Source organism: Ischnura elegans, chromosome 12 (genome assembly GCF_921293095.1).
Source record: "Ischnura elegans chromosome 12, ioIscEleg1.1, whole genome shotgun sequence".
Lineage (NCBI taxonomy): Eukaryota > Metazoa > Arthropoda > Insecta > Odonata > Coenagrionidae > Ischnura > Ischnura elegans.
This window is the reverse complement of record NC_060257.1, coordinates 55,624,896-55,644,411: the sequence shown is the minus strand read 5'-3', so window position 1 is coordinate 55,644,411 and position 19,516 is coordinate 55,624,896. Positions and strand designations below refer to the sequence as shown.

The 19,516-nt window shown below is 35.5% G+C and overlaps 1 protein-coding gene across 6 annotated transcripts in view; it reads right to left on the bottom strand.

Annotated features, from left to right (window-relative positions):
- Positions 1-2,864: 2,864 nt before the first annotated feature.
- The window catches only part of LOC124169428 (protein lingerer), a 63,953-nt gene continuing 47,301 nt past the window's right edge, over positions 2,865-19,516 (bottom strand). For 5 of the 6 annotated variants that reach the window (XM_046548019.1, XM_046548024.1, XM_046548023.1 and 2 more), the window contains 3 exons: positions 15,721-15,897; positions 14,612-14,641; positions 2,865-4,881 (listed from right to left, as the gene is read on the bottom strand). In XM_046548019.1, coding sequence (XP_046403975.1) covers positions 4,780-4,881; positions 14,612-14,641; positions 15,721-15,897 — 309 coding nt within the window. In that variant the 3' untranslated portion in view covers positions 2,865-4,779. The remainder of the gene's footprint in view (positions 4,882-14,611; positions 14,642-15,720; positions 15,898-19,516) is intronic. The other variant, XM_046548020.1, reaches the window with a different exon arrangement.

The following is a 19,516-nucleotide window of genomic DNA, read 5'->3' as shown; positions in this document are numbered from 1 at the left end:
TTCAAGGGGTTTTGGACTCGGTAATTATATCTACTCACGGCAGGAGCAATTTTTCCCTCTTGGTGCAATTCTACCACCCATTCATCAATCAGGTCCTCGCTTTGCAACGAGAGGTTTGGAAAGTCGTGAACTATATTTATTCTAGGTTCGTATGATTCAGATTTTTCTTTGTTGTTTTGCAACTTAAACATTCCTCTGTACACAGAAGTCGCTCCAATTTCATTTTTTTGTCTTTATCACCTACAGTTCTTATAAAGGAACTGCCTCCCAATTCAGCTGCATTGTCGAGATTAAACACGACGACATAGTACTGAGGAGAGGGTTTATTTTAGTCGTGCATGTTAAAAACTACGTAGGATGATAAACTTCAACATTAATTTAATTACCTACACATTTATGATAACTTTTTCAAGAATTAATAATTGCTAATTTGATTATTAGGGAAACATTCAAATAAAAGATAATAAATAGCATACCTCAATTTGTATAAAATCCTTTTAAAATACTTACATTGCAGTCATTAGGCATTTTCAAATGTAATATACTCAGTTCTCGAGGGTTGAAATACGAAAATGGAATTAAAGTACTCTGGTGAATCGTTTTGTGAATCCCGCTCATTAGCTCGTTTATTGCGTAGCCATGGGAACGGTCCAATAAACGCTACGGGGCGTTCCAAACGCTCGCGTTAAAAATGCTCCAGGCGGAGTCCGCTCCGGCTGGCTCCGGGTACTCTACTGGCACCAGTGGTAGTAAATACAATTTGTCTTCAATAGGTTACCTTAGTTACCCACGTAATAAGTTACACGCTCAGAGTAAGGTTACACGCTAGTTTCTGTTCCAAAATTTGACTAATCGACGCCGACCAGTCAACGTTACCACGACGTAGATATCTCGTGGATCTCAGTCAATCAACAAGAATTTTTCGATTCTACGTAGATTCGACATCGATGTTCCACAGAATATATACGAGCACTATGATCATCGGAAATTTTCGCAAGGAAAGTAAAAAAAGGATTAATTTCCCATGCAGCAATTTGAAACTTTACAGAGAAAAATAAATTCAATGGGTAAGGCATTTATGAAAGTAATAGTAAAAAATGCAAACCTAGCTGGATCCCTCGGAAAACTCAACTATATGTGCTGTTTGACATTACCCCCCTCCCAATATAACTTCACCATTGCTTTCAAGCAGTATCAAATTTGAAGGATTTTTAAAGAAAAACTTTTTATTCAGCGCAACAAAAGATAGGTCTGAAGTCCGTTAATTTTTTCCTGTAATTTGAATGGAAAAATATGTTGCTGCCTTACAGTTATGATGAGTTAAAAATGTGCACTTTTAAATATTAATTCTTAAAACTTTAATTTCCTCAGAAGACACACACTGCTAATCTGCCCTGCCATCCACATCAATGCTGGTGGTATAACCTCCCCCACCTACAAAATCAACAATCCTTCCCCACTTCCCCATTGTCTCAAAAATACCCTGACAATTTAATATCCTGCCAAAATATAAATTGCCCTAATTGGTCTAGTAAAGTATTCTGTTCACAATTTGTAATTTTTTTTAGTTCATGAAAATCCTTAAATTACTCCCATGTTAGCTTAACTTCGGCTTCAAAGAAAAATGAATATGGGCATTTTGTCATGTTCCCATCTGCGTATAGGTAATGGGTGAACCTTATGACAAACAACTTACCACATCTTGAGCACCACCATTTTCACATATTTTTCTTAAGTTTCAAGGCGAAAAACAAATCTGGACTTTAGGCCCGAGGAATTTTGATTCGGGACCAGTGAATTGCATCAGCATTCTCCTAACAAAAAGTGCCAAGGTTTTAAATACTCCACCAAGCCATCATTTACCAAAGCAAAATCCTAGAGTATTTTAACTGAACAAGCTGCTAGCCTCTCTATTCCATGTCAATATTTTTTAGCAAATCTACTCCTCTGATGTCAATCTCTGATACCATATGACTATCTCAGAAGTTTCACCTTCAAGTTATGCTTTGAAAGGCAGTGAACTTCAATCACTGTAGCCTAAGTAATTTAATCCATCCTAAGATGGCTGTAAACAAGAGACTTTTAGCACAAGCCATTGTCCCTATCATTCCCTTCCTTACCAGAAAAAAATTTTACTTGAAAAGTATTAAGTACATAATAAATTGAGCGATGAAAAGAGAATTGGTGTCCTAGTCCACTAGGTTAAGGAGATGGTGAATCACCGGTCTCAATTCATGAATGGACAACATACATACTTCCAACTTACCATGATTGAATCATGTATATTTAAAAAAAACTTATACCTCCATCATGCAGAATATCACAATTAACGCAATAAAAAATTTATTGCCAAAAGTTTCTCGGAACTAACTAAAGAAAGGACTTCAGATTTGACTGGATGAAGTGAACAAGAGTGTAAGATCTTTAAAAGAAGAATTCGATGCTAAAAAGAGGAGTCACCCACGTTTCCAAGCAACAAAATGTCCAGAGGTCAAGGGAGTACTCAAGGCCAGAGCATTTAAAGGAGCTTAGGGCTTCAAATGATCATAGATAACAGCCTTGAGAATAACTTCTCCATCAACTTTCCCAAAAAAGAACCTTTTTCAAACTACCCTAATTTTTTATAGATCCAGCCTCACTAACACTTAGTGCCGACATTATGGTACTTGTGCCATTATAACTCATTACACATTATTGCCATTGAGATTATGCTCAAATAATTCACTGAATGTGTTTCAGTTTCAGTGAATCAAGCAAAATGTGATCGGTTTTAAATTTCTCTATTCTATGGTGGAAACACACGACTAATTGATTCCAATGAAACTCATAAGGTACCCATTCAAACAATATAGTAAGATAAAAAGTACATATACTTAGATTTTATTTGGCATATGAAAAAATTAAGTAAGAACAACTACACTCAATAGTCATTGAAAAGGTACAAAACAAAACCTAGATTGAAAGTGTGCAGTTATGCCTCTATGAAACATGAATATAAAAAAATCTACTGTATATAGCACTCCTTAATTCATACTAAATGAATTGAGTCTTCGAGTTCCATCAGAGAAATTGCATTTCATAAACCTTTGTCACACAAAAAAATTCAACTTGACTGGATTGGCTAGTTGTTGGTACCAGCCCAATGGACTCCTATAAAATGCTCTACTTTTAGTCTTTATTTTTGGGTGAACTGTTGTTACTGTACAGTTACAATAAAAATTACAATACACGGCTAGCAGGACAGAAACACTAACCTCAGTCTTCGACCAAATTTTTGGTCATTATCTAGGTCATTTCAGTCCTGCCAAGCCATTAATGTTTTAAGTCATGATGCTAAAGGGCAAAGTTTATGCCAAAGTAAAAATATTAACAGAAATGAGCACCCATAAACCATCATTTTCATTATATAAACTTTTCATATCATTCACCAGAAAATAAATTAAAAGCTTAAACCTTAAGTTTCATAAATATACTATTTGTGTATTTTTCACAAGTTAAGACAGTCGCACACATTTACAATGAAGTGCATCACAATGGTAAAGCTTTGCCCTTTAAAATACACCAGATCCCAAAAGAGAGATGAACATTTGCTCTGCCTATATATATCAGCAATAATGCAAGATCCTAACTACTTAAAGTAAATAGAAAATACAGAAGAAATAACACATAGTTCAATATATCATGGCATTCAAATTTTTTCACTGTCAATCGCACGTACAAAAAACTAGGCTACACATATAATACACAGTTTCCAAATTTGCTAAATCATAATACCACACTATGTATCACACTAATATTCCACTCTGCTACTAACATACAAGTATGGTGCCAAAAGCCAAAATGTGAATACAAAAATCTGCTTCCTGTATTAAACAATTAACAAAATAACCCCAATACAAATACAGCCAGCCTTAAGGAATTACCCTTAGGAGACAAGGGCTGAATCTGCCATCTTATTCCTTTAAAGTTTTAAGTCCTATACCCATAAGGGTGCATACTGATTGATATACCATAGAGAAATATATATCACAGGGTATTTAACACAAATAAACTTAAAGTTAGTTTCTCATTCTTCTTTAATTGTTTTATGATCAAAAATCTGTACAAGAATGGGAATTTACTGTCATTCCCCTCATAAGAAACTATGGCATTTTACCTATACACTTTACTGACAAGCTGACACTGAATACCACAAATATTAAGAGATGGACTTAGCACATGCAGATGGGACCATAAAGGAAACGTTCTCTTTAATGACATCCCTTTATTAACATACTTCACTGAATTATATACATCTGAATTTCAGATGCATTACTTTTATGCCTGCAAATGCTTTGATTACAGGAAGAATAATTCAAGTTACACTTATGAAAATGTTTTGAATTTGCATGTTCCCTGGGCTTTTTCTAACAATGGAAGTACAACTACACAACTATACAGGTTAACCCAAAGGAACACTAAAAAAAAAATAAGGAAAACAAATCTATCAAGAAAAATCAATTATAAGTCTGAGCACAATTTCCAGAAGCTAACTGTAAATTTCAACATACCATATTACGTACACATTCTTAACCAATTTGTGAGCTGTAGAAAATGGTTGACATAAAAAGTGTTTACCTATGCACACTGCACCAATAATCACGCTTATACGATTCTACAGAAATAACTGCTGAAGTGTGACATGGAATACATATGAAATATCCATCAGATCTTATTTTGAATGGATTTTTTTAGTCGCATCAGAATAACCATTTCCAAAAATCTTTCCTTGTTTCAACTTTAATTGTTGGCCCAGTAGGAGCCACTATAACCCTGCTTCCCTCCTGATTTATTTGGCTGATTTGAGGATTGCGAACGCTGTCCAGAGGTACTACCGGACTCCTGCAAAATAAAACACAGATGTTGAGTTTAAGTGCAACGACATGGGAAAAGGGAGAGCGAATATGTTTGCAAGAAACACACACTAGGAACTTTTTTCAACAGAAAATGACAAAATATACCAACATAGAGACATAAAAACTCAAATGTACAAGTCAATACCCACACAGGGAAATTTCCCAAAGACACTACTTTGCCCGAAGTTCAACTGTGAAATTTAATTTAACGGGATTACTATGAATTTATGATCAGTATTTTAAGTACACAATTCCAATCAAAACTAGAAAAATAAATTCATTTGCATACTGTCCATTTGATTCCATAGCACAATTGGATATAACCTAATATACGCAACAAATACTCTCGCCACATATACTGCAGAAGAGCATTTCTAATCACGTTAATTTCCAGTCTTTAAAGATAATAATGTTTTAATTATACATAGCAACAAAAAACTGATAGATAATACTTGGGACACAACTGAAATTTTTTACACTTTGAAAGGGATAGGAACAATAAAGACCATTAGAAAAATAAGTTTCCAACACAATCCATTTCAACTTATCTTTGCAGTTTTTCTAAGGGTATGCGCAGTGTTGATAACTGATAATATATTCAAACTGGAGACTGATTATGGGACAACAGTTACAGCATGATAGCAGAACTGAAATTTTTGTAAGTAATTAATAATTTAGTAATTCATCGGCAGTGAGCTCTTTCGAATTGACACACGGAATATTCCACCAATGAGCATAGATATTTGAAATGGACAGTAGCATGCCATTATGAGCGATTAAGGACATATCACACAAGCATAAAACACTGAAAATAAATTCACCAGAACAAGGTTCTTTCCAAAACTTTACATAGAAGGGGTATCAACCTGCACCATAACAATACATAACAAACACAAAATAGGCCCACCACTTAATACAGAAGATAGTAAACATATCCTACATAAGCTCCAAATACTAAGCTAGTGCTAGGACATTTTTCAGTCATTAAACCATTAATAACCACATTCAGGAAGCTCATCACACGGACATCAAAGGTGCATAAATGGTCACCCAACAATGGAAAAGAACCGATGATAGAAATGACATTAACGTTAAGTTAAAATTAAAACATGATTAACACTAAGAGCTATCTTTCACTTGCAATCCCTTACATTCCTCAAAAATATCAATCAAATTCAACAACCTCACAGCTATTCTGGATCATAATATGTTATTAAACCGATTGGTCATTTTGCTGCTGTCTGCACATATGACCACATAGGGTGCCTAACCCAATCAAATAAAATTCCATGTAAAGAAAAGTGTAATTCTCACAATTTTCCTCTTGATTTCTTTAAATAATCACTACTTAAGAGAAAAAAGTTAGCCTGCCCAATTACCTGATGAACTCTGGCCCGCACTAATAAGTTAAAATAAATCACATTCCTTCCACACTCAGTTTTCAGGAAAAAATCATCTTACCACATGTGAGGCCAATATGAAATACTTGTGTCTACCCAGCAAAAAATGCATAACCATTCTAACACATTCACTACGTTGGACCATCATGCAAATATCTCTATGAGTCAACCTCTATACTGCTTAATGATACGTGACCCAAAAGTATCTGCCCTGCGATCGTAGACCCACAAGAGGATGTTCATGCAAGAGCTTAGGGATGGGAGCATTAAAAGTGACTCCTTCAAGTGTAGCCAGCTGCCACAAAGAGGGCAAGTTAAAAAGTCAATTTCTTCAGGTATCAGCCACTGGTTTCTTTGTCACAAAAATGCACAAAAATTCCTTGAACCTACAGCAACATTTCCCTGGATAAACAAGTTTACGCAGTTATGTATTTATGTTATGTATCTGCAAATTTTATATTTTACAGTCCCTAATTACAACTTCATCTAAACCTTTCTGCAAGATAAACAATTCAACCAAAAGGCTCCACCAGTTTGATACTACTGAGGCAAACCAAATAATGTATAGCTATGAAAGCTTATTCCCAGAACTAATAAGTATGTGGAAGCAACAACCGGTAAAAAAGTTTTATAAAGTTCCCGTGAAGCAAAAGATGAAGAATAATGACAGTGGAAATCCACGACTACCGGCCAGATACTTAAAGAAATACAGCAGACTCCCGATTATCCTGGTGCGGTTTAACCATGTCGCGGATTACCTGTGCACGAGTTCTCTCTTACTCTATGTTTCCGAGATATTTTTTTTAAATAAAATAGGACGCAAAAGCAGCAGGATATTTGCATTTTAATGCATGGCTACACCGGATCCATTATTTCCATTATAATTTCATTTGTAAAATGGAATTATTTTATTTACTTGCTGATAAGGAATGTTTCAAGTTTACTTGGACTTCTGATCTAGCATTGCAGACGACGATTTGTGGTGGGAAAAAAAACTCGAGTAATTTAAGAAGAATTGTTAACCAATTGTAAATTTATAAAAATTTTACCTATGATTTTTAAATGTATATTTAATATCGCAAAAGCACAACGATTGCCGTGGATTCGCATGAAGTTTAATATGGCCCAAGGGAGCCGGAGATTTCGTGGCACTCAGGCATGCTTACGCCATGATTGGTCAAGGTCAAACTGGAGGGGAAGGGAACAGTGGCAGCAGATGAGTGGAAGAGAAGGCAATGGGAGAAGTGGAAGTAGAGATGGCATGAGTCATAGCCATCCACTTGCTTGCATGGACAGTTTGCCATGAGCCCTGATTTCCCATAACCACTGCTGGGCAATGGGGTGATCGCACGCCTGTAGCCATTTCGGGAGTTCCGTGTTTCTATTTTTCAAGCATCGCGGTACACAATCGCGCTCGGTGATCATGGATGCGCATCCCACAGCAGCTGCATCGTGGGCAACTTGTGTGAGATGCAGCATATTGTACCTATCGGCGTGAATATATCTAATGACAGCACCCTGCAGCAAAGACCTAACTAGTAAAAAATGTCCAGAAATCACAGAAAACTCAGAAGAGAATTGAATCATTAAGCACTAATTTCCTAGATTATTTCACCCATTTCCGTAATGGAGCCCCATCAGGAAAATAATCATACAGTTAATATGGTAATTTTAATTTAATTCTAATACATCCCCACTAGATATACAAAAGGAAAATTATCAATTCAACCTGATGATACCTAAACCTGAAAGACAAATTTCTGATGAAAAAAAATCTTTTCTAACAAGTCCTAAAAATTTTGTAACAACTACATTACAAAAAATAAGAAAATACTTCATTTCCTTCACGAGTTGAGGAAATGGATGACTAATTCTTAAGGATTAAGTGGTATAATACTTGAATTCTACAACATATTCTTTAGATTTAAACAAATTTGACTTTAAGTCTAATTCAACTCTAACTCTATAAAGGATTAACAGGGAATCTCCTAAGCACATAAGAAAATTCAATTATTAATAGAACAAGAGAGGTAGACATTTTTTCTATCCTCATTTTTACCTCATTTGAATCTAATTTCTGTCCAACAAACTGAATAACACAATGTTATTTAACTCTACCAGTTCCCATTTTACAGTTCCATGGAAAATTATCACCATTTAACACAGTGAATAAAGCCAATTTACTCATGAAACCTGAGACTAGCTAACCCGTGTTTACAATGATGTTCTCCTTTATCAGATTTAACCTAAAATTGAAAATAATAAATTCCTGAGGACTTTGCACAGTTGACTGTCATACTGAATCCCTGAAATTTTAAATATTTCAACATTAATTGATGCCACTCATTGCTACTACATTTACTTAAATAAATGAAAATTTTAAGGACTTCAAGGCAGAAAAGACACCAAAATTGACAGCCTATGTCTACAACTAATAACTTCAATTACAAAATGCAATACTATTACACCAGCCGGCTACTTTGGAGTCTGAATTAGCATAACTTGATGGCCACATCGCAAAGGCAAAGGAAAATTAGAGGGAGAATTTTGTTTTACAGCTAATAAATTAAATGAACTTCTACACTATTTCGTTTGAAGTGCACCAAAGCAACAAACAATTTAAGCATTAAATGATTTATTAATACACTAAATATTAGACTGCTGCTTTCCTTACAATTAATTCTAATCAACAATAACAACTAATATACCTAAAACACGGAGTAAAGAACTAACCAGAGTATTCAGCTTGAATCTCCAACTAACAACTAGTAAATACACTCACAGGGTTCCCAATCTAACTAAATTATAAAATTCACGTTTTTTTCCAGGTTTTCACCGTCTAAAATGTGTCAAATTCAAGGTCTGTTGATAACCCATTTTAGGAAGAAATATTGATCACATAAAAATCACTGGCTGCACGTTAACTAAAAATATAGCAAACGCAATGAACACCGGGATTGCAAAACACAGCAATGAAAGTACTCTTATGACGTCGCCTATCGCTAGCAAAATTTAGGGCCGGCTATTGGTTGTGAGTGAGAAAACGGAGGCTGGCAGGGAAGTGAAGAGGTGTCTGATTTCTCGCCAGGGTTAATGATCACTTTGGTTAAAGGTCGCTCAATCGCAGCCTTAAGGTCTGTGTCGTCATGACACACGGACCAATATTTGCGCTTCGAATATACGTGTGCAGATAAATGCGTGGACAGTGTCTGGGAGTGACTGACCTATTTTTCTTTTGATCCGTCAATCGTAGATCTAAAATCAAGTTTGAGAGGTTTTTAAGGTTTTCAACGAATGTCACGGCTATTTCCAGGTTTTTTCACGGTAGACGAAATTTGCGGCTTATTCACAGTTTTAAGGTTTTCACGGTTGAGTGGGAACGCTGATTCAATACTACACACTAAACATAAGGATTCGTAACCCAATTACAGCTGACTCCCAATTAACCGGCAGCGGTTCATCCGGGTTGCGGATTATCCATGCATGGTTTTCACTCTCACTCTATTTTTTCTGCAATCATTATTGTAAAAAATAAAATTGGACGCAAAATTTTGAGAATTAATGCATTAATGCTAGGATACAACGGGCTTATTACTTCCATTAAAATCACCTTCATGAAACAGAAGGGATCGCGTGCTAGCTGCATTCACGACAGTACTGTGTTTCTGTTTTCCAAGCTACGCAGTACACAACTGCGCTCCGTGATGACGGATACAAGTCCCGCGGCAGTTGCAACCTGGGCAACTTGTTTGAGACAACACCGTAGCGTGGTGCCTAATAGTGAATTTTCCGACGTCGAGCAGTGGTTTTGAAGCATTCATGCAAACCACTTTTCTGTACCCGTGATCAAGCAGCCACGGATGTATGGTTTTCGAAACCAGGCATTACATGGAGCATTAATAACACCATTACAGCCTTGTTATCGCTGCTAAAAAGATTGTGAACTGGCTAAGAAAGCTCTCATTGAGTCCAGGAAGCACTCTAAAAAGCAGAATAACTGCATAAATAATAATTTATTGCTTGTTTTAGGTAAATTATTAACATTGCAAGACATTCAAGTGAAAGTTTGGATTATACGTGTTTTCCAATTACTCGTGCCGTCTCTCCCCATCATTAGCCCGGATAATTGGGAGTGTACTGTACATCCAGCGTGAGATACATACACAATGGAGCTTCGACTATCTTTTGTAATGCAGGGAGAATGTATAGCTTAATTATCCAAACATAAGCACAGTCAAAAGAAAAAAAATGGCAAAAAAACCAATTCAAGTCTGTTTTGTGGTCTTGCGTTCACAGCATCTTCTGTAGCCATTCACTATTAATACTAATTATTTCGAGGAGAAAGATATTTGTAAAGTGTGAAAGTAAAGTTAAGAAAGGGAGGGTAGTGAAGGGGGGCCTAGCGGGAACTCAAAAGAGAGTTGATAAACTAACTAACTGAAACTAAGAGTTAAACTAACAAACAGTTGAACGATGTTCTATTTTACTACCTTCTAACTAATGGGCTATGATCCACTATTTTAACAGCTAGGAATTATAAACAATTAAAGAATTTTGGTAAAAAAAGGAATTACCTGATTTAATTTAGGGTGTTTACAAATAAATATTTGCCTCATTTGGTATTCCCAGAGGAAAAGAAATAAGTAGAGATATCAATTCTCTAAAGATAACTGATATTCACTCCTCCAAGAGAGACTATGTGGCTTGAAGTCGATCAATGTTAGTCTATGCTTTAAGATCGATTGTTAAAATGTTTATTGAAAACCCCGACATAAAGGCCCCGAATGGTGCAGTTTTCAGAGGTGTGGAAATAAAAAATAAAATAAAATTATGATGCTGTTGACTCAGTATCTACCTTGTTTCTACACATTGTGAGACTAGAAATACCCTCATAACTTCACAATGGCTATGGTTTAGGTTGTACAAAGAAGAGGCTTTGTACAGGAGAGTTAAAAAAATTACTAAATTACCTTTACCATTTTAAAATTTCCATACTTTATATGCATATATTTTAACTAAGGAAGGACTGTCTCCAGAAATTGCTGATATCGATGCACATTCCAATTTAATTTCCCCTCTCCCAAAAAACCGTACCAACTGATACCTACTACTACAACAAGACATGATACAAACTCTCTCCACCATGCACATCAATAGTCTTCCTTAATCGACTACAAACCATGATTGCATCATTACGAAACCAAAAGTATCAAATCATTTGCTGGTCTGCATAATTAACGATTTAGAATTTCATAATGAAGTTACAAAAAAAGTAATAAATATGGTGATGAAAAAATATGCTCTCTTTTGGTAAGCATAGCAAACCACACTAGTGGTCTTTAGTACCAGACACTATATTGATAGAATAAGACACTTCACTTAATTGCCTGAACCTGGAAGTTGAAAATTAATCGAATTGTTATGGGTGTTGGTGCCTGTATATTTCTATGACAAAAATGCTATTGATTCATTAAATATTTTATATAAAAAATGAAAAAAAGAATTTGGCTCCAGATTCTATCCCTGAAGATGATGGCACACTCAGCCATTGAAATGTTGGGACCAATTACCCAGAACCACACTCATTTGGAAACCTGAGAATTATTCCCTCACTATAAAGATTGTCTGTTACTCTGTACAGGTATCGATATCAGTCCACTCTGATGCACCATATTTGTCAACATGCACCCCCTTCATTGTTAAAAGATAACCTTAGATATTGAATGCCATATGCATGGGAAATTCTACAACTTCCAGATCTCAGTGTCCATCAAATAACATTTTCCATGAATAACATGATAAATCTCATTTTACCGTGTCTTTAAATCTCATACAAAGGATAAGTTCCAATCATATTGCAGCAGGCACATGACAACACTTGAAAATACCATACAACTTAATTTAGTTGGTGTTCTAATAACAATCAAGAGACTTAAATCGGAGGGCATATATGGTATCAGATTGACTATACTGCTGCATTTAGAATTCATAATTACTGATATTAAGATTATTATTAGACAATATTTACTATTTGCTTTTCATTTGGAGGAAGCACATGAAGTTACATCAATTTTTTCACAGTTATCATAAAATGTACCTTGCACCAGTTGATTACTTAGCATAGTTTAAGATAAGGATAATACCAGTTCTAGATGTCCATAAATATAATCATAAATATTATTATTTAGGAAACCCTTACTATTGAGTTGATTTAGAGAAAATATTCTTTCGAAGCCAAAAATGACATTTGTCATTCCCACTCAGAACGTACATAAATATAGCTTATCATCCCAACTTGTACTAAGTAACCCTATACAAATGATAGAAATAACTTATACAGCGGTAGCAAATAAGTCGTCACGAAAAAATATTTTAAATAGGTATGGAATGTACACCTCCCCAAATGCACACCTTAAAAATAAAGGATGAACTGCATCATCAGATTATTATTATCATTAGCCAGCTAATATCAAGGCTTAACCTAAAAGAGTAAATATTAAGAGTATTCTGTAATCAGAAAGCTGTCATGTTAAAAAAATTCACCTTGGCTTTGGAGAAAGAGATTGTCAGACCAATTATTCTAAACAGGGGATAGGAAAAATTACTATGAAAACATCATTACCATTCTAACAAACAAGTTTAATGAAGAAATTATCTATTCCTTGTCACGAGAATTCAGGAATGTGATCCAGTACGAGACATTGCATCAAGTGCCTGCAGGTAAGAAATTGTTCATTTCACTTTGAATAGGGCTGAAGCAATAAATTTGGCTTCCAAAATTACAGACAAGCCACCAATTTTCTTTCTGTTCTGTAAACTAGAAGAAGATACAGATATAAATGATGGACTAGAAGATCAGATACTTGTATCCTTTTGGGTAGAGTGATGGGCCCTTGATCAAAGTAAGACCACTGGGGTACGTTTGGGAAAGCTTTAGTCTGAAAAAAAGGGTGGAAACATTAATGCAGCCATACAATCCAGAGGTTGGGGCTGCTTCTGGGCCTAGGCATTCAAAACAACCTATGTTTCCAGTGGCCTTAGGCAGTACCGGTGGAACCTAATAACAGCATGACCTAGGGCATAATTCAAAATGAGGCACAAGCTGCACTTTACCTTTCTCATAGTGAAGAGAGGAATAAATTTTGGAAAAAATGAGGGAAGCAAGGACAAGGATGGAACTTCCCAAACCACACAACTCACAAAAATGGCTAACAAAATATATTAAATGCTTGCTTTCTAATTCATTTGTTGTAAAGAATTTGGTTGGCAATCATTCTCAGAAAGGGGCCTTTAAGGACTTAGAAAATGGGTGGTATAAACGAAATGACCTAAAAAATAACCACATCCTGCACCCTGATCCTTCGCATGAATATCCACTTCAGCCACTCACATCCAAGTGTTTTTTTCGTACCGGATCACATCCGTGCAAGAATTATCGAAATAAAATGCACTAATAACTCATTTGTTTAAAAACTACATAGAATGGAATCATAACCACACTATTTACGATAGTATTCATGGGCAAATGGTTGTTAATAATATGAAATGTTTCTCACGAGCATACATCATACACATTAATCACTCCCTGTCTCAATGGATAATACTATGATTGCATCAATATCATACATTAATCTGTCTAGCATAACTTCTTTTCCAGTAATACCTGCCCGACTATATAATCACAAAATGGCAAAACGACAAGAGCTTTCAAATGAACTATTCTGACAAGTTTTCTATACTTTTTCTTTTGGTACAAAAAAAATAATACATTAAATCTATAATGAAACATGCTTTATTGAAATTATCTTTTCATTTAAATAATTTCATCATTGACACATGATTTTGCTTTGTTCCAAAGGATAACCTGTCACAATGAAAGATATGTTAGTTGTAAACTAATCCAGGAATGACAATCATACCAAGACATGCACAAAAAAGAACATTTTTTTACAGTTGTACATTAACTTGACTGAGGTTATTTGCACAATTACCAAGCATGGGCCCATTCATAATGCTGATGAAGCCATGCTATCATGAACACACAGACCCCAACTACAAACATCACAATATTATAAATTATACCAATTATGCGCAGGGAATTCTACACATTCATCACATTTAACGTCCATCACATTTGGTATGTTGATGAACACACTTTTCATTTATGTGCAATGTCTAATTTTAACACACCAAGTTTTTCCATCATATCAGCAGCTCCTATATTTGTTTCAACCCAGATAATGACAAGTGTACATCCATCCAATTACATCCATGATAATGAGCTCAACACTTTAGACAGGGCACTTGAAAACTTACCGAACGTCTTCCTGGATTTCTCATCTCCATCTACGAATAAAAATGAGAAATGAGTTGACTAGGGCCACAAAAGTAAAGCTCTTTACATAATGCAAATAAATTTCTTAAATATTTATGAACCAGCAAAAAAATTCAAAGAAAAAATGTATGGCCCTAACCCATTCTCGTTAAGAAGTTACACACACACATATGAGCAGTTTTTTCTTCAGAAAAAATTAAAATCATTCATAATACATTGAAACATTCACTTAATCGTCACTTCTCCGAGTTAGAAAAGGAAGAAAATAAAAAAACATTCAATAAAATACCATGCAGAACTTTAAACAAAATTTTTCTTTCAGTTTCAAAATGAAATTAACAAAAATAAAACATCCAAAACCATCAGTATCTTCTCTCTAATAAAACAATAATAGTAAAATATAATTGAGAATTGAAGGGGCAAAGGAAGCACACATTTCCAAATGAAGAAAATGAAGTTAACTGATTCGGACAATAATACAAATAACCCCCGGAACTACTTCATTCATCAGGCAATTATCATATGCTACATAAGAGCAACTTTAAGACTCAAGAAAGAACTGATGAAATACAAAAATTATTGGCAAACCCAAAGGATAATCCCATTGTTCAAAGCATAAAGAATGAACTTAAGCAAGAAAATATTACCCACCATCAATTTTACAAATTATTAAACATTCATAGCATCTACTTCCATTGAACTATGATCAATATATAATTACATTATAAAGATTTGTAAAATTTCAATTTAAAAAAATACATTGGATCTAACCTGAGCTTCCCACCACACAATTAACTGATATTTACTCCAGTTAGCAAGTCCATACAATGAATATTAGGTAAAATATAAAAACTTAAATTCGTTAATAAGATATTTTTTTACAGTTCAAGCAATTGTTAAGGAAAAAAATATATAAACAAAATTGGTTTTGGAATAGGTGCAAAATTAAGAGAAATAAATAATGAACCGCAATAGCTTTGCTTCTGCTGTAAACAAAAGTTTCATCAGGTACTATTCATTATCAATTACATCCCAGCTATGACAAATTTTGGAAACAAAGCTATCTTCAGCTCAAGAACCATTTATTCACCGTATGGAGGGGTTGATGCATCAAAGTTGTGGAGTGGTGCTGCTGATGCGGGGCCATTGTTGGAATGAAAAGGTGAGGAGGATAAGCACCGCTAGGAGCTCCCATTGGCGTAGTTTGAGTACCAGGCATGTTGAACGGTGGAGGAGTACCAGAATGGAAACCCTGCTTATCATATGACTGAAATAAACAAAGAGAAAATAAAGATAACACAAATTCATGATAGCAGTAGTTTAAAAACTAAATAAAGGGGTCATGCAAAAATTCTGTTATCAGGTTTGTATAGGTTGGTGGTCACCAAAAATACTAGTGACTGGTCACAAGAAATGTGATAATCGATGTAATATAGTATCATGTAGACTTGCCCTTTCCATTGTAAAGCACACAAAAAAACACTACCATAAAATACTTTGGACATAACAGGACTTTTTAGAATTTTTAAAGGGGTACGATTACTTAATGATTTAATAACCACAAACAACTGATCCAGGGATACCAACTTACAAAAAATATTGGGGGGCCCAAACCAAAACGAGGATCTTGCCCCAGGAAATTTTTTAAGTCGTGAGTTTTACGTTTTTTAAGCATTTAAGGAGAGTCAAATGAAAAACATTAGAACCGTGATAACTCGAATCACCATATGTGGACACCCAAGGGAAAATCGAAAAGCCTGACACATTTTTTCCTCACACCCATAACGAATTTTTGAGGGGACTCGGGCCCCATGGAGTCAGCGCCACTGAACTGATCGCATGAAAGCCTTAACAATGGAAAAATGGATTTTTGAAACATTGGTCTTACATGTACTTCCCATTAATAAAGAGATACCTATCATTCAAGAATAAGTCTACATATATAATAAGACATCACGCTAATGCCTCGTTCACATAATGATTGTCCGAGCGATCGTTCTAACGATAATTGGCCAAACTAGCCATGTTAATGCATGTCCTGACAACAGTTGACGTAGTTCCGAACGTTGCCACCTTATGATGGTTAGGTGCTGGGAGACCGGAAAAGGAAGCGACAAGAGAAAGACGAAAAGTTCGTAAAGCTCTCTTCGCTCTATTTTTTTTCATGGACTTGTCCTAGGAAGAAAGAATATGGGCGGAAGAAAAAATATTCGGTAAATATCCATTGAACACAGTAATAGTCAATAACACAGTCAATTTCTCAATCACTTCAGATGCCAGCACTAGAGGGCAGCACAGGTTTTAACCATCGTCGTGTGAATGCACGATAATTCCAACGATTGCTGGAACAATCGTAATCTGAAGGAGGCATAACCAATTCCATTTAATTCAGGTGACATAAATACAATAACCCTGATTACCATAAGCTCAATGAACCTTCTGCAAATTATCACTCTTGACAGTCCTTCATAATAACTCTTTCTCCCTTCCATCTCCTCCCTTTCTTCCTCATCGATCACTTCCCTTCTACCTTCTTCCTAATGCAAGTTCCCAATTGTTGACACCTTAGCCAATACTAAAAGGACTTTCAGCAACTTCCCCACATTTTAGGGCTTTGAGCATCCAAGCATTGATTAAGCAAATGAAAACATTGGAAAAAAATTATTGAAAAAGTAAAGTTGGCAAGTGATTTTAAAGAGCAGGTCAGTTCACTTTTTTGGCCAGTCTCAATTCTAGGTTGGTTCCTTGCATCGGTTCCCAGTTTGGTTTCTTATTCAGATGCATTATTTTCATTGCTTAATTTCCAAAAGCTAATCATAATTTTTGCTAGCATTTTATGAAAACTGCCAAAATACCACATAAAGTTGGCTCCATAACTTCACCAATGTGAAGTCTGCGAGGTAAACTGTTCTCCAGAGTAGATTTCAAAAGAGGTTTGTGCAAATAAAATCGGTTCTGGTTCTTTTTTGCTTATGCTGATTCTGGTTTTCACCTCAAGTCCCAATTTAACCAAGAACCGAACCAACCTGTACCTAGAGATTTCTTATCCACAGACATTTTATACTTGATAATTTTCTATCAAAAGTAGTAATGACGGCCAAAATTAGGTATTTGAACTGGGCTAACCTTATAACTCAGGGAGCTAACAGATGGTTGGCCGAAAATCCCAGAAAAGAGACAGATGCAGAGATCAAAACTGACTTGCACTCAAATGATACATAATGGTGCATCAACCATTTTGAATCAGGTTTGGGCCCCTATTCCACAAGAACTTCACATAGCAGAAACTATGTCTCCCATTGACATAACTTTCATCCTTAAACTGTAAATCCTTTTACAATCAATATCAATTTGAAAGACAATCAATGGAATTTTACAATTAAAACTATTAGTAGCTCCAGACTCAAATTTTGCTGTATGCTTGATTTCTTTCAAGCAGTATCCACGAAATTGAACAAATACAGTAAAACCCCTTATTTACACTTTTCTAGGGACCCAAGAAAAAAAGTGTAAATTGCAGGAAAATGTAAATTGTGGGAAATAGAGAATTTTCACTTTTATTCATATACTGGCTTTGGAAATGTTAAATTTTTAATTGTTCACTATGTATTATTCCATAACATTGTTTCCCTCTGAAGCACAGTGTTTTTGCTGGCAGCAAAAATTAAAAAATATGTAATCCTGTTTTGTCTGCACTGAAAACATCTTTTGGGCTGTAACCTTCCAGAACTCTAATATATTCAGATTCTTTCCACTGAGTTGCTGTCTCTATGTTAACAACTTTGCTTTCACCACTCACCGTCTTATATACAAGACTTTTGAATCTATCCAACCAACCATTATAGATGCCGTGGAATCTTTGATTCCCAATCTTGTGGGGAAATACCTTTTCTCAAGGGCCTTTGGGCCTGTTTACACGATACATTAACACGTATGAGTTAATTTCTGCTTGCATGAATGATTTTTGTGGACCGGAACGGGACATGTACGAATGTAGGCAGGGGCAGATGCAGGATTTTTTCCTGGGAGGGGCACAGAGGGCATGACAGGCAAAAGGTCTTAATTGAGATTAAAAACAAGATATAACAATGACTTTACAAAATTCTCTTTATTTTTATATCAAAGTTATTCTTATTGAATTAAATGATTGAGCCTCCTTGAGTAATACACAAAACAAAGCGAACGTAATGATGACCATCAGGGGCGGATCCAGGATTTCTTGCTGGGGGGCACAAGCAATGCCATGATTTTGTTCTGGAGGGGGGGGGGGCACAATGATACCACGTTATACAAAACGAACGCAATGATAACCGGACCATATTTAAAATCTTGCATATTTTTTAAGCATCTGGGGGGACACGTCCCCTGCCCCTAAATCCGACTATGAATGCATGAACCAAATTTGAACAGGTTCTATTTTCTGTTCATGCATACGCACAAGTTGGGTGAATACACGGTGCATTTCCGTGTTCATAATTTAGACATTAACTTGTACGGGCTAATGTACTATGTAAACAGGCCTTTAGATGACACCATTTGCAGGGACATTTGATGATCTTGCATCTAAAAACTGCTCTTTTAGAATTCGTTCTATTTATTCTTACCTGGAATTCTTCACATATATTCTCTTTTTTGATAAATGTCCGCACTGGTTTGCATATTTTACAATGGCATCGCGATTTTTCATCACGGTATTGAATGTTGAGACTGGAAATCTGATCGGATTGCCAGTCTCAACATTCTAGTTGCTTCGCCAGCGTTTGAATCGATGCGGGTTCCGGTGTGGGAATCAACCATCTCTAAAATTTTCATTTTCTCGTCAATTAAAAATGTCCGTTTTTCACCTCGAATTTCCATTTTCAAGCCGGATCAATTCTATTTCCCGT